Consider the following 17,077-nt stretch of genomic DNA (forward strand, 5'->3'; position numbering starts at 1 on the left):
GAAATTGAAATAATTTGAAGGAAGATGTTTGGCTCATATGTTCAAATATATAAATTTTTATCCTTTAGTATTTATATAAATTTCTGTTTTCTAAACCAAGAATAGAAATTTATATGAATACTAGCCAAAGCATCATGCATTGACAGGAAATACAATGGAGATTCTGTAATTGGATAAAATTTGAATACTGGTTTAATTTGGTTTTATTCAATGTTCTATTTAATGTTATAAAAATTTACAAATAATTTGTGACTGAAACTGACTCAAGTAGATTAAAAACATTTCCAAAATAAAATACTTTTGCTTCCTGAATAAACAGTTATTTATAAATTATTATTGTGCTACATTTGAAAGACTTTATTGATTTACTGGATTATTTTTTGGGCTTTTAATATAGATTCCATATAAAGTTTTGGTTAATGTTACCTATGGTTCCAAAATGGCCGCACTTCCAACTGTTTGTGGTCCAGACGGACTCCTCTCGGAGGGGAGTCGCCAGCAGGCCACCAAGTGCCAAACGTCACTAGTTATTGATTCACAGTAGTCCTTGAACAAAATAAATAAAGAAAAAAAGGAAACATCTAATAAAAATGTAGCTAATCTATCGGAAACGAAATGAACCTAACCAAAGCGGCTTCATTTTGGAACCATAGGTAACATTAACCAAAGTTTCTAATATCAGAAATAAGGATTTTTAAATTATGAAATATATAATTCACAAAATCCAGAACCCAGAACCATTTGTTAAGATTTTGAGACTAGAGAGATAGCAATCCTAGGCTAAGTGGATGCTACCATTGCCTAGCAATGGTAGCATCCAATTGTATTGCAGCACCAATTGTATTGGAAATAGATTAAAATTCAGTTTGATGATTACTGAATGTGCATTGTTGTTGCACCATCATAAAGTTGAAATGTCATAAGTCAAACCACCACAAATTGAGCAGCATCTGCACATGTATTGAAAGATGGTAAAAACTGAAAAGACATTATTAGATTATTAACATGTTCTCAGTCAGCTATTTTCAAAATCTGGAATAGAATGTAAATAAAAATAATGGAAACAATTAGGATAAAATAGCTCCACAAAAATTGTTGATACAACAAAATAAATTTGATATAGATAAGTCTGTAAAATACAGTTTAGTAGCAGTTGACTTATCAAAATTCTATAGAGATTAAATTTAAACATACTTATAATTTTGGATATAAGCTTAAATAAATAATTTATAATAATTAACAAAATATTTTCCCAATAGTTCTTCCTACCAAGAGCTCTGAACATGTACTGTACTTTTTAATTAAGATCACCCTGTATATAATGGATTGATTCTTTTATATAAATTTTAAAATTTATACTTAATTTATAATAGGTAGTATTGGTTGATGGAAATGGAATATTACACCCAAATGGTAAGTCTTTATAAAATATGTTAAATATAAAATGAATTTAATATAATTCATATTTAAAATTTAAGAATGATAAAACAATTTTCAAATTAATGATAACAAATACCAATTTTATTTGAATAATAATTGCTTTCAAATAGTAACTGTGTGTACTATTTGAAGATTTCTGAAAACTTAGGGAAACGATGTTAAAGTAATAAATATTATAAACTCTCTGGTAGGTAGGTATCCTATTTATTTAACAAATATACTTTAATTGAAAATGAAATATGTAAAATGAATATACAGTAGGTATATTTTTTAAAATCCAATAACAAAGCTGGAACAGATAATTTCTAAAATTAAAACCATTCACTTTTCTAGCAAATTTGAAATTCCAATTTCAAATTTCAGAATTTTTAAAATTATATTCTTATAATTGGTACAAGGGCAGTTTTTTTTTCATGCTCCGATGGTCCATAAAACAAAGACAAATAACAAAATGAATTTATTACCAAAAGTTAGATATAAACATGGTTACTTTTCGACATAATTACTGTGAGTGAAGATTGAGGAATTTGTCATATCTGTGGACGAGCTTTTCAATCACCTTGTCATAGAATGTTGCTGCCAGTGAATTGAGATGGCCTTAACAATGTTGTTTTTTCTGTTCAGGAAAGAGGTGGAAGTCTTCATACATTAAAAAGTTCCAAGCTGGGTGGAAGTCTTCACCACCTTTAAACATCCAGCGTATAGCCCCAATTTAGCGCCGAGTGACTTCCACCTTTTTCTTGAACAGAAAAAGTGGCTAAGAGGGCAGATGTTCAAGACTAATGATGATCTTCAAAACAACATTAGGGCCCATCTCAAGTCATTGGTGGCAACATTCTATGAAGAGGGGATGGAAAAGCTTGTCCACAGATATGACAAATGCCTCAATCTTCACGGTGATTATGTTGAAAAGTAACCATGTTTGTGCCTAACTTTTGGTAATAAATTCATTTTGTTATTTACACTTGTTTTCTTTTTTTGTGGACTATTGGAGGTTGAAAAAAAACAGCCTATGTATTTTGAAAGTAACACTCATAATTAAGAAAGATATCAATTATCTTTTCAAGTGTAATTTACTTTAAAAGTCAATTAAATGCTTTATTAATAAGAAACATTAAACAGATATATAAAGGAAGTAACCATTCTTGAATGGTAACTGCAAAGAAAATAGTAGCTGTGGCTTTTATTTAGTATTGTTATTTTTAATAAGATTTTGTGACTGTTGTTTTCTATATTTCATAACATTTAGGCTAATGTCAGATGAACATGTCCGTCATTTTTAATGGATGTCACAATAGTGCAAAAATATATGGGAGCGGTCAGATGTGGATGTGAAAATGATGCTGGTGCTGCATGGATGACCTGCTGGATTGTCCACAATACTCTCATGATAGAGCATGACTGGCGTGCATTGGGAGATACACTCAATAACTACATTGATAAGATGAGCACAAAAAATGATGGCCATTGTAACATTGTTTGGAGGAAATTCTGGGTCAGTATTAGTATTCTTCTTGCCAAAGGGTGTGCAGTACCCATATATTTTAAAAAATGAACATTGGTATAAATAAAACAATATGAGTTAATGAGTGGCCAAAATTGTGGGACACTTTATCTGAACTTTCATAAGGATAGAAATAAGAAAAAGGAGGCTGGTTACAATCAACAGATGTGCCCAATATTGTGTATGTCCTTTTTGTTTTTAAATACTTCTGTACGTAATCAAAAAACATCACCACAATCTATGAAATCCGTGTTGACATATATATGTCTGAATATGTCCGTGATTACTAATGTATGCTGTGGAATGTAGCACTCATCTGACCACCAATTTAATGAATGTGAATTTACAAGTCTGTGAATTGAAAAAAAAGCATCTGTCCACTTTGACTCGAATCTAACATTTGCCTTAGAGTATAAAAATGTAATTTATATAATAGAAACAATTATCACAAAAAAGGATATATAATTTCATAAATCTTTATTTTAAAATAGATTTTATTACATTTTAAATGCATAATCTGTTTAATCTTAATAAACAAATGAAAAACAGTATTAATAATCAAATGGAATACAAATAGTTCAATTTAGAAATTTCATGAAAAATTTTATTTTACTTTGTTATTTCAAAGCATATTTTCATGAAACAAATAGACAATAGTAACTTGTATGATATGTTAATTGTATTATATTATTGTATTATAATTGTATTAATAGTTTATTATTAACAGAATCTATATTTTAATTAATTAATTATTGTTTATTGTGTTATTCAGAATGCTCTCACATTTACATATTTCAGTAGCAGTAATATTTTATGAAAAAAATAATTACAGTACACCCAATTCTGTTTTTTCATGCTAGATATGTTTCCAAAAAAACTGTGTAAAAAAATGATACTGTCCATATAGAAAAATGGAAGACTGATTCCAGACATTGAAAACCAGTGAAAATAATATAATAAATCAATTCATATAACAGGATGTAGTTAAAGAAAATATTTCAGTTTTAATTAATATATCAGGGGAGGGACAATATTGTAACACTTATCAGCAAAATTTAATAAATTTATATTTTTTGTACAAATTTCATTTTAATTATTGTATTTTTCACCTTATAAGCTGCACCATTGTATTGGATGCATCACATTTTTCATGTTGATTTTTTTAGGGAAAAAATATCCTTCACAGTGTACAATGCATTTGGCTTATAGGATGCATCTTAATTTTCAGATAAATTTTAGACAAAAAAATTTGGTATTTTCAACTTTTTCAATTAAAGACCAAAATACCTCTAGATTTTAACACCAAATAACATACAAAAACTATTATGTATTAAAAGGCTTGAATTAGATTGGATTGATGGAATAAAAAATACATGGATGATCTACCAAGTGGGGATGCCTTCTAAAAAGACTTTCTGTGTGGAAAGTGGCTCATATCTAGATGCTAGACATGTAAAGAAAACCTCGAAAACTTCACATGGTCAGCTTGTTGATCAGGTGTGAACCTACTGTTTACTGGTGTTATTTGCTAGGCCAATGGTGTGTCTCACATTGAAAAAAATTAGAAGAAATGTAATCATTCATACAAATAAATCATCAAACTTGAAGTTTGATGATTTATTTGTATTAAATTTATTCTGACTGCTTCAATTATGGGATAAAGTCAGAATGAAAGACTGATTTATTGCTACACACATCCAAATAAGTCAAAAACAGCCAAATCTTAAAATTTATTCAAGCATGTGTAGCAAGCAGCCTTAAATGCAAATTCTAAGAATTTTTCTGTTAAAAAAGTAGCAGTTTTCTAGAAAAAGGAAATAAATATTTTTTCATATTGATAGAATTAAAATTTTAAGTATCTTCTTTAATAAGAAGAGAATTAAAATTTTACCAGACTAGACCATGTTAAATCAAAATCACGTAAAAAAAAATTTGTGTAAAACCAGACTTGGTTGTATAACCAAGACCATTGAATAAATTATTCAATTGAATTTGTTATAAATGTTAGTACTTCCAAGTTGCAGTTTGATTTGCTGTCTTGGAAGTTTCAATATATTTAATTTGCATCTAAAAATGAATAATTCAAAACATNGTTTGGCTCATATGTTCAAATATATAAATTTTTATCCTTTAGTATTTATATAAATTTCTGTTTTCTAAACCAAGAATAGAAATTTATATGAATACTAGCCAAAGCATCATGCATTGACAGGAAATACAATGGAGATTCTGTAATTGGATAAAATTTGAATACTGGTTTAATTTGGTTTTATTCAATGTTCTATTTAATGTTATAAAAATTTACAAATAATTTGTGACTGAAACTGACTCAAGTAGATTAAAAACATTTCCAAAATAAAATACTTTTGCTTCCTGAATAAACAGTTATTTATAAATTATTATTGTGCTACATTTGAAAGACTTTATTGATTTACTGGATTATTTTTTGGGCTTTTAATATAGATTCCATATAAAGTTTTGGTTAATGTTACCTATGGTTCCAAAATGGCCGCACTTCCAACTGTTTGTGGTCCAGACGGACTCCTCTCGGAGGGGAGTCGCCAGCAGGCCACCAAGTGCCAAACGTCACTAGTTATTGATTCACAGTAGTCCTTGAACAAAATAAATAAAGAAAAAAAGGAAACATCTAATAAAAATGTAGCTAATCTATCGGAAACGAAATGAACCTAACCAAAGCGGCTTCATTTTGGAACCATAGGTAACATTAACCAAAGTTTCTAATATCAGAAATAAGGATTTTTAAATTATGAAATATATAATTCACAAAATCCAGAACCCAGAACCATTTGTTAAGATTTTGAGACTAGAGAGATAGCAATCCTAGGCTAAGTGGATGCTACCATTGCCTAGCAATGGTAGCATCCAATTGTATTGCAGCACCAATTGTATTGGAAATAGATTAAAATTCAGTTTGATGATTACTGAATGTGCATTGTTGTTGCACCATCATAAAGTTGAAATGTCATAAGTCAAACCACCACAAATTGAGCAGCATCTGCACATGTATTGAAAGATGGTAAAAACTGAAAAGACATTATTAGATTATTAACATGTTCTCAGTCAGCTATTTTCAAAATCTGGAATAGAATGTAAATAAAAATAATGGAAACAATTAGGATAAAATAGCTCCACAAAAATTGTTGATACAACAAAATAAATTTGATATAGATAAGTCTGTAAAATACAGTTTAGTAGCAGTTGACTTATCAAAATTCTATAGAGATTAAATTTAAACATACTTATAATTTTGGATATAAGCTTAAATAAATAATTTATAATAATTAACAAAATATTTTCCCAATAGTTCTTCCTACCAAGAGCTCTGAACATGTACTGTACTTTTTAATTAAGATCACCCTGTATATAATGGATTGATTCTTTTATATAAATTTTAAAATTTATACTTAATTTATAATAGGTAGTATTGGTTGATGGAAATGGAATATTACATTACTTAAAGTTTATTTAACTTTTTAATATACAGTATATCAGAAAAATAACAATAAAGTAAAATTTGCAAGCATTTTTTGTTAATTTTTTATTTACTCAAATTAAATATTTGACCCATATTTTGAAGTTACTAAAATTCAAATTCAATTTTGACTCATCTNTTAAAATTTAAGAATGATAAAACAATTTTCAAATTAATGATAACAAATACCAATTTTATTTGAATAATAATTGCTTTCAAATAGTAACTGTGTGTACTATTTGAAGATTTCTGAAAACTTAGGGAAACGATGTTAAAGTAATAAATATTATAAACTCTCTGGTAGGTAGGTATCCTATTTATTTAACAAATATACTTTAATTGAAAATGAAATATGTAAAATGAATATACAGTAGGTATATTTTTTAAAATCCAATAACAAAGCTGGAACAGATAATTTCTAAAATTAAAACCATTCACTTTTCTAGCAAATTTGAAATTCCAATTTCAAATTTCAGAATTTTTAAAATTATATTCTTATAATTGGTACAAGGGCAGTTTTTTTTTCATGCTCCGATGGTCCATAAAACAAAGACAAATAACAAAATGAATTTATTACCAAAAGTTAGATATAAACATGGTTACTTTTCGACATAATTACTGTGAGTGAAGATTGAGGAATTTGTCATATCTGTGGACGAGCTTTTCAATCACCTTGTCATAGAATGTTGCTGCCAGTGAATTGAGATGGCCTTAACAATGTTGTTTTTTCTGTTCAGGAAAGAGGTGGAAGTCTTCATACATTAAAAAGTTCCAAGCTGGGTGGAAGTCTTCACCACCTTTAAACATCCAGCGTATAGCCCCAATTTAGCGCCGAGTGACTTCCACCTTTTTCTTGAACAGAAAAAGTGGCTAAGAGGGCAGATGTTCAAGACTAATGATGATCTTCAAAACAACATTAGGGCCCATCTCAAGTCATTGGTGGCAACATTCTATGAAGAGGGGATGGAAAAGCTTGTCCACAGATATGACAAATGCCTCAATCTTCACGGTGATTATGTTGAAAAGTAACCATGTTTGTGCCTAACTTTCGGTAATAAATTCATTTTGTTATTTACACTTGTTTTCTTTTTTTGTGGACTATTGGAGGTTGAAAAAAAACAGCCTATGTATTTTGAAAGTAACACTCATAATTAAGAAAGATATCAATTATCTTTTCAAGTGTAATTTACTTTAAAAGTCAATTAAATGCTTTATTAATAAGAAACATTAAACAGATATATAAAGGAAGTAACCATTCTTGAATGGTAACTGCAAAGAAAATAGTAGCTGTGGCTTTTATTTAGTATTGTTATTTTTAATAAGATTTTGTGACTGTTGTTTTCTATATTTCATAACATTTAGGCTAATGTCAGATGAACATGTCCGTCATTTTTAATGGATGTCACAATAGTGCAAAAATATATGGGAGCGGTCAGATGTGGATGTGAAAATGATGCTGGTGCTGCATGGATGACCTGCTGGATTGTCCACAATACTCTCATGATAGAGCATGACTGGCGTGCATTGGGAGATACACTCAATAACTACATTGATAAGATGAGCACAAAAAATGATGGCCATTGTAACATTGTTTGGAGGAAATTCTGGGTCAGTATTAGTATTCTTCTTGCCAAAGGGTGTGCAGTACCCATATATTTTAAAAAATGAACATTGGTATAAATAAAACAATATGAGTTAATGAGTGGCCAAAATTGTGGGACACTTTATCTGAACTTTCATAAGGATAGAAATAAGAAAAAGGAGGCTGGTTACAATCAACAGATGTGCCCAATATTGTGTATGTCCTTTTTGTTTTTAAATACTTCTGTACGTAATCAAAAAACATCACCACAATCTATGAAATCCGTGTTGACATATATATGTCTGAATATGTCCGTGATTACTAATGTATGCTGTGGAATGTAGCACTCATCTGACCACCAATTTAATGAATGTGAATTTACAAGTCTGTGAATTGAAAAAAAAGCATCTGTCCACTTTGACTCGAATCTAACATTTGCCTTAGAGTATAAAAATGTAATTTATATAATAGAAACAATTATCACAAAAAAGGATATATAATTTCATAAATCTTTATTTTAAAATAGATTTTATTACATTTTAAATGCATAATCTGTTTAATCTTAATAAACAAATGAAAAACAGTATTAATAATCAAATGGAATACAAATAGTTCAATTTAGAAATTTCATGAAAAATTTTATTTTACTTTGTTATTTCAAAGCATATTTTCATGAAACAAATAGACAATAGTAACTTGTATGATATGTTAATTGTATTATATTATTGTATTATAATTGTATTAATAGTTTATTATTAACAGAATCTATATTTTAATTAATTAATTATTGTTTATTGTGTTATTCAGAATGCTCTCACATTTACATATTTCAGTAGCAGTAATATTTTATGAAAAAAATAATTACAGTACACCCAATTCTGTTTTTTCATGCTAGATATGTTTCCAAAAAAACTGTGTAAAAAAATGATACTGTCCATATAGAAAAATGGAAGACTGATTCCAGACATTGAAAACCAGTGAAAATAATATAATAAATCAATTCATATAACAGGATGTAGTTAAAGAAAATATTTCAGTTTTAATTAATATATCAGGGGAGGGACAATATTGTAACACTTATCAGCAAAATTTAATAAATTTATATTTTTTGTACAAATTTCATTTTAATTATTGTATTTTTCACCTTATAAGCTGCACCATTGTATTGGATGCATCACATTTTTCATGTTGATTTTTTTAGGGAAAAAATATCCTTCACAGTGTACAATGCATTTGGCTTATAGGATGCATCTTAATTTTCAGATAAATTTTAGACAAAAAAATTTGGTATTTTCAACTTTTTCAATTAAAGACCAAAATACCTCTAGATTTTAACACCAAATAACATACAAAAACTATTATGTATTAAAAGGCTTGAATTAGATTGGATTGATGGAATAAAAAATACATGGATGATCTACCAAGTGGGGATGCCTTCTAAAAAGACTTTCTGTGTGGAAAGTGGCTCATATCTAGATGCTAGACATGTAAAGAAAACCTCGAAAACTTCACATGGTCAGCTTGTTGATCAGGTGTGAACCTACTGTTTACTGGTGTTATTTGCTAGGCCAATGGTGTGTCTCACATTGAAAAAAATTAGAAGAAATGTAATCATTCATACAAATAAATCATCAAACTTGAAGTTTGATGATTTATTTGTATTAAATTTATTCTGACTGCTTCAATTATGGGATAAAGTCAGAATGAAAGACTGATTTATTGCTACACACATCCAAATAAGTCAAAAACAGCCAAATCTTAAAATTTATTCAAGCATGTGTAGCAAGCAGCCTTAAATGCAAATTCTAAGAATTTTTCTGTTAAAAAAGTAGCAGTTTTCTAGAAAAAGGAAATAAATATTTTTTCATATTGATAGAATTAAAATTTTAAGTATCTTCTTTAATAAGAAGAGAATTAAAATTTTACCAGACTAGACCATGTTAAATCAAAATCACGTAAAAAAAAATTTGTGTAAAACCAGACTTGGTTGTATATTGAATAAATTATTCAGTTGAATTTGTTATAAATGTTAGTACTTCCAAGTTGCAGTTTGATTTGCTGTCTTGGAAGTTTCAATATATTTAATTTGCATCTAAAAATGAATAATTCAAAACATGGAAAATGAAAAACTATTTTTGTTGTTTTATTAAATATATTCTGATACTAATTCTTATAATTACTGTAAGGTAATACACCCAAACATTTTAAGTATATTTATAATGATGATGATAATAGTTTTTATACAAATATAATATTTTTTTCTAGGATTTGGTGCTGCATGCCATTTAGGAGTTTTACTTGATATCCCATGCATTGGAGTTGCAAAGAATCTTTTTTTCTTAGATAATATAGTACGAGATGAAGATTATCATAATAAGGTTGGTTGTTAATATTTGTTATCATCTTATGAAAAAACTTTTAAATAAATTGATTTCATTTTAATATTTTTATTATAAAGCAATATTTTCTTAGAGAGGGAAAACAGATATTTTCTTAATTAAAATATAATTTTAAAAAAAATTCTCAAGATTTTTATAATAGTAGATTATATTTAATTTTTACTCATGGTTTTGATCAGTATGAGTAACTGTAATCAGTATAATTGTAACTAAATAGAATACAATAGTAGTATGAATTGAATTACTAATTTCTACTCAAACTGGAATAATTAATTGACTTACAAACCTTCTCCAACTGTATAATGTTTCTTATACTCCAAAATTCTAGTCTAAGCAAATGTTTTTGGCTCTGTTTAGGGCCCACTTCAGGCTTATATCTATAGAAAAAAGAAAAACAACTAAAGCAAGCTGAGAATTCTATGTTCTATTTCCACAATGTTTTTAAATATTTTTTTTTTGGCATCACTTCTGAAAAATTGAGTAATGAACAGAGCCAAAAACATTTACTTATAAATTTAATTATTAAAAACCAATGGGATCGGTATAAATGTTAACACACTAAAAATAAAAAATTTTTAGTTAAAAAACAAGTAAAATTATACTCTTTCTATTTCCGACTTCGAGGTTTCTACGAGCCAAAAAACGACAAACAAATGGCAAGGAACAATCATTATTTTATTAATACGATTCAAATGCATTTCGCCATCAGGCCTCCTCAGTGGATACATCAAGATATCAATTGCTGGTTATGCTTTATACACAACAGTCTTTCCCAGCATGCATCAACAATCATTCCAGCATTCAAATTAAGTACATTTGCATGTTCGGCGATACATGTCCAAGTATGCTATGTCATTTGTTGTGTGCCAGGAAACAGTATAAGAAATGGTCATTGTAAAGACAGCAGTTTATGTAGAGAAACAATAGAAAACTCAGCTGTTTGTCAATTAATAAATAAAATATACATAAATGTTCAAAAAGATATGATTTATTTTTATTATTAGGTATTTTAACAAATTTGAAATTATCAATTTCTTTTTTTTTTATAATACCATAGTGTCTCAATTAATTGAGATCATTTAACTGAAGTTCTGTAATATCCAATGTAAACTATGGAAGAATAATTGCCAACATGATATAGTATAGCTTGTATTCACAAATCTTAGCTTGGTGATGTGTAGTACTCAAGGACTTTATTAGTTTTAAAAAGAATTTACTCTGGTGAATTTTCATGCTAATGCAAATTTTAAAAAAAGATTAAAGAAATTTTAACTGTAATCATAGATTTGCATTTATTTTAATAAATATACAGTAGAACCTCTATTATCCGGATTTTCGATTATCCAGATTGTTTACAATAAACAAAAATTTTACGAATTTGCTAATTTGCACTTGGCGAATTACAACACTGTTTATGTACGTGATGGAATGCATAACTTTTTTTGTTTCAACAACGTCTCACCCGGCACAGTGGTCGTAAACTCTTAAATATATTTTACGTAGTAATAAAAATATAACTTGACATACGTATTTATAAATAATTTATATTCAAATTACATCATTTCTATGACCAAGGGCGGCGTAAGGCATGGGCAATGTGGGCCACCGCCTATGTCTCGCGGTCCGAAGGGCCTCGCACCTCGAAGGTTTATGCATTACTTAAAAGCCGCGAACGTGACGAAAAAATTTTACTCGTCATAAAACGATAAATAGTTTGTCAAATTTTTATTCATAAAAATGCAGTTTCAACTGCTTTTTATTTTATAAAATCCGTCTTCTTGCGCCACCAGAGGGCCTTTTAAACAATAGGTAGTCTGTTAGCGTTGGTCAGTAGTAGTCCAAATTCAATACGAACGTTTGTTTCTTGAAAATTTGATCACGATTTAAATACAGTATTTACTTTTAATATTACCGATATGTCATCGAAAAGAAAACGTGTTGTATTATCATTAAAAGACAAATTAAAGTATTTGTTTCGATTATCCGGATTTTTCCTTATCCGGACTACCTTCATCCCCAATTAGTCCGGATAATCGAGGTTCTACTGTAGTTGTAAATTAAATTTAAAATTCAATAAGAAGGTATAATCAAAAAATAGAGTACGTGATAACATATTTTAAAGTACAGTGGGTGATTGGTTAACAAACATATTCTGTTCCAAGACTTTGTTCACTATCCGAAATGTTCGTTAACCGATTATCGATTTATCACAGGTTTTTATGGGAATTTGATTAATTTGTTCTGGAGACCCCCAAAAATAAAAAATATATACTTTCTTACTACATTTATTTATATGTAATAATAAAAATACATATATACACAGTCTTGCATTTTTATTAGTCATGTTTTTTCCATTAGTAGGGGTTAAAAAATCTATCTAATGTCGATTGCTTTTCTCTCTCCAGGATTTTTCAGAAGTAATTAATAGCATTTTAATTGTAGAGATCCCTAAGCCTATTAACCTCAACCTGGTTTGGATGCCATTCTAAGACCATTATTCTGACATCCTCTCACTTCAAAAGATTTTTAATAGCAGATATCGGCATTAAACCTCAGAAGGAAACATATCTCACCGAGTTTCTTGGAGTTCTTCATTCGAGAGTTCTTGGCGTTCTTCTGTCATCAGATCAGTTTCAGGTTCTATTATGAGCTCTTCAGTGTTCTTTATTTCTCAGATGTGATTTTTGTTACATCTTTAGCTGCTTGAGTCTTCTTGAATAATATTGAACTGCAGCCTACTGTACATCTGTTCAAGCCATACTGCCCAGCAACATCAGACATCTGCCTACTCTCACCTTTTGAAAATAAAAACTCATGCAAAACTTAACGAGTGCCCACCTGACAGTCTCGCAAATACTATAAAAAAATTGTTTCTGTTAGAAAAATAAAAGGCTGGAATTACAAGGGAGAGTTTCAAAGTTCAGAGGAATACTATCTGATCAGTATATACTGGGTTGAGTGTCAATGTCAATGTCTCCCACACTCCAAAAAGTTTCGAATTGTTTCCTGAAGACCTGAAGACAAGAAAAGACCAATCAGTATTCATTATTTTACGTTGCTTCTTCTTGTGTTTGTTCTGTGAGGTGTTCATTGTCTGAACATAAAAATCATTCGCAAAAGTGTTTGTTATCCGATCACCCACTGTATTCAAGTCTAGTAATAATTTATGCAGCATTCTGTGTACTATCCAAGTTTTTGATTATCTGAGGAAACCTTGGTCCATATTAAACTTGACTAATTGGAACTTTACTATATAAATATATATATAAATACAGTAGAGCATCGTTTATCTGAAAGCTGGTTATCCGAAAGCATTCCAGTCGGCAAATTTTAATTTTTGCTAGTGCTGTGGCGCTGCAATCTTCGGCTATTTCTCTAGCTACTCAAATATTTTACGTTTTTGATACTAAATTAACTTCTGAAGTATAATTTTTTATTGTTTTTATATTTTTCATAAAATTTATTTTGTTTGTACAAAATAAAAAAATAATTTTTAACGATACAATAGTCTTCGTTAGGCTTAACATCAACGAAAATTCAACGCGAAACGACACGCAACGGAGAGAAATTTCAACATGGGATAAATTAATATATTTTTTCGTACATGATTCGTTATCTGAAAAATAAGTTATCCGAACCACCCCAGATTGATTCGGATAAACGACGCTCTACTATATATATATATTATTTTGAATTTTATACATAAAATGATATAAATTAGTCATTAAAGTATTTTTATTCATTGTCTTTCATAAAAAAATATTAAATTTTTAATAACTTTATTAAAAGTTAATTTTGTAATTTTAGGTTCTTTCTTTAAAAGAAGTTGGTGATTTTTTTCCATTATATGAAAATTCTGGGAGAAAGGTTGGAGTGGTATGTCTTATATTGCATTATTATATATGTGATTGTCAGAGACATATATTTTTCAACAATACTAACAGAATTTAATTTAATTCTCAGAGAGAAAATTTCTCTCTGATTTTTATCACACTAGAGGCTGTCCATAAATGATGCCATATTTCATGAGGAGGGGAAGTAGTTCAATGTGATGAGGGGAGGGAGAATGATTCTTATGATGTCACATTTCATATTTACCATTATTTTAAAAGTAGAAACTGCAAATATGTAAATTCAGACAGTCCTAAAACTTTTAAAAACAACAAAAACAATTTAATTATAAATATTTTCTGTCATTTTTAAAGACCATCCTCAGGTAGAATACAAATTTGAACTTGATGAAAATAGAATATGGCAGATAATTTTCAAACATGGAATGCTAGTTGGTTTAAATTAAAAATCAAAATAATAGAATAAAATAAAATTACGAATAAATACATAGATAAATAATGAAAAAATAAACATAAATAAAATACAATATAAATAAAAAGCCATAATATTTATCTATTATTGTATATATTTAAGGTGAGCATTCCATAGATGTTTGAAGTCACTTCTGGTTGTGCTGTTTGCTGAGAATTACTTTTCTTTAATGAGAAGGAAAGAAATTTAATTAGGTTTCCATTACTGGTTTTTGTAACTTTGAAGAATTAAAAGCTAGTGGCTTTCTTTCTTCAGCAACAGGAACAACTGCTCCTTGTGTGATATGTAGTTTTTTATTAAATTAAAGGAAATGCATTTCGGGTCTTAATGACCCCTCTTCAGTCCTTAGACTACAAAAAAAGAGATGTATGTATTATTCTGTCCAATGTAACTCATATCTAACAGTTTTACAAAATTTTTAAAACAACTTACACAGTTGATTGTTACTTACAATTGACATTAGAGAGTATATTGGGTAATTCCTTTAATAAAAAACTACATAAAAAGCTGCTCCTTGTGAGATATGTTACTGAAGAAAGAAAGCCACTAGAAAGAAAATTTAATTCATGCATTCTTAGCACATTTATTTTTTGTTTTTCAGTTCTTTGTATTTATAAATACAATATGAAGTATTGCTTATGTAATTTTTGTATATGATTTGTGCTAAATGAAAAGGCAAGAAATGACCATCTCAAAAAGTAAAAGCAATCCTGAATGTCAGACTTGCTTTCTCTTCTTGAGATCATCATTTTGGAGAATATTTGGTAAAGTAATAAAATTGGAAGGAAAAATACAATTTTGAATAGAATTTTTTTTATATTACATTTTCACTTTTTACAAATGATGGTTTGCAAGAAAGAATTAATATAAATAGCCAATTATTTAAATACAGTATATTCTATGTAAGTTATATACTGTATATACAGTGGGTGATCAATTAATTATGGAATTTTTTTTGAATGCTCTAGGGTTTTCAGAATGATAGACAAGAAGTGGGATAAGCATATCACCAATAGCATTAGCTCCCAAAAGTAATGTCAATCAGACTTTCATGGGTTTTTGCCCAGAAATATTTTTTCATCTTTTGTAATGTAGGTACAGTTTGGCATGCACTTCCAAAATAAACCAGTTTCATCACAATTGAAAATTTGTTGTGGACAATATCCTTCTTTTTTAATGAATTCTTCAAATTTGAGACAGAACTTCTCAGCCTGTTCTTTATCTCCACTAGCAGACACACAATTACCACATGTTTACAAAGTTTAGAAGGAGATCTGGCATTAAACCATCCAGTGGTAGCCTTGAATTCTATCTCCTCATTTGACAAACTGTCACGAGGTCTCAATCTGGAGTTTGTTCCTTCACTTCAAAAATTTCTCTAGCTCTCTCTTGAATGATAGTCATACTAGTTACATCTCTCTACTTTTAATTTGGATAAAAGAAAGGGAAATGAAATCTCTCCATTCTTTCATGAATGACACATCTTTGTTTTTCAGATGTGATTTTCGTTACTCCTTTAGCTGCTTCAATCTTCTTGATTATATCTTTCTTAGCTAAGATTGTGCCTACTGTAGATCTGTTCAAGCCATACTACCTGACATCATCTGCCCACTCTACCTTGGCTATTAAACTCTCACCTTTAGAAAATAAAAATTTAACGAGTGCCCGACAGTCTCACAAAGACTATAAAAATTATTTGTCAGAAAAATAAACAAAAAGCTGGAACTACAATGGAGAGTTTCAAACTTCAGAGAAATGCTATCCTATCCACATTGGGTTGAGCATCAATGTCAATGTCTCCTGCACTCTGAAAGGTTTTGAATTGTTACCTGGAGACAAGGGAAAACCAATCTGTATTTATTATTTTGTGTTTGTTCTGTGAACATAAAAATCTTTTACAAAAGTGTTTGTTGTCCGATTGTTTGCAGTCTGAACTGTTCATTAACCAATCACTCACCCACTGTATATGTATATAATATATAATGTCAAAAATTTAATATACATTTTTATATAATATACTATTTTATTTAATTAATTTAATTGAACAAAACATGAATATTTTATATTCACAATAAAAAATAATAATAGGTATAAACTTTTCTTTTTTCTAAAAGTTATATCTTTCTTATGGAATATTTATTGGGTTTTGATTCACTTTTTTAACTATCACTTAAAACACTTTTTCTATGTTACTCATTGTAAGAAAAATTCTCATATTGTGTTTCTATACAACACTATAAAATAATTGCTCAACATGTCTGATTTCATCTCAATAAAAAAGTTCCAAGTTAGTCTTATTTTTGATGCTCTAAAACACACAAAAAAAATCATAAAAA

The 17,077-nt window shown here is 28.7% G+C and overlaps 1 protein-coding gene across 1 annotated transcript in view; it reads left to right on the forward strand.

Moving 5' to 3' along the window:
• The window catches only part of LOC111613515 (endonuclease V-like), a 36,670-nt gene that overhangs the window by 17,383 nt on the left and 2,210 nt on the right, over nucleotides 1-17,077 (forward strand). The window contains exons 4-6 of the mRNA XM_023354862.1: nucleotides 1,374-1,413; nucleotides 10,285-10,397; nucleotides 14,226-14,294. Of these exons, the coding sequence (XP_023210630.1) occupies nucleotides 1,374-1,413; nucleotides 10,285-10,397; nucleotides 14,226-14,294 (222 nt within the window). The remainder of the gene's footprint in view (nucleotides 1-1,373; nucleotides 1,414-10,284; nucleotides 10,398-14,225; nucleotides 14,295-17,077) is intronic.

The sequence above is a fragment of the Centruroides sculpturatus genome, unplaced genomic scaffold (genome assembly GCF_000671375.1).
Source record: "Centruroides sculpturatus isolate CEXI.00-Female unplaced genomic scaffold, Cexi_2.0 scaffold1921, whole genome shotgun sequence".
Classification (NCBI taxonomy): Eukaryota; Metazoa; Arthropoda; class Arachnida; order Scorpiones; family Buthidae; genus Centruroides; species Centruroides sculpturatus.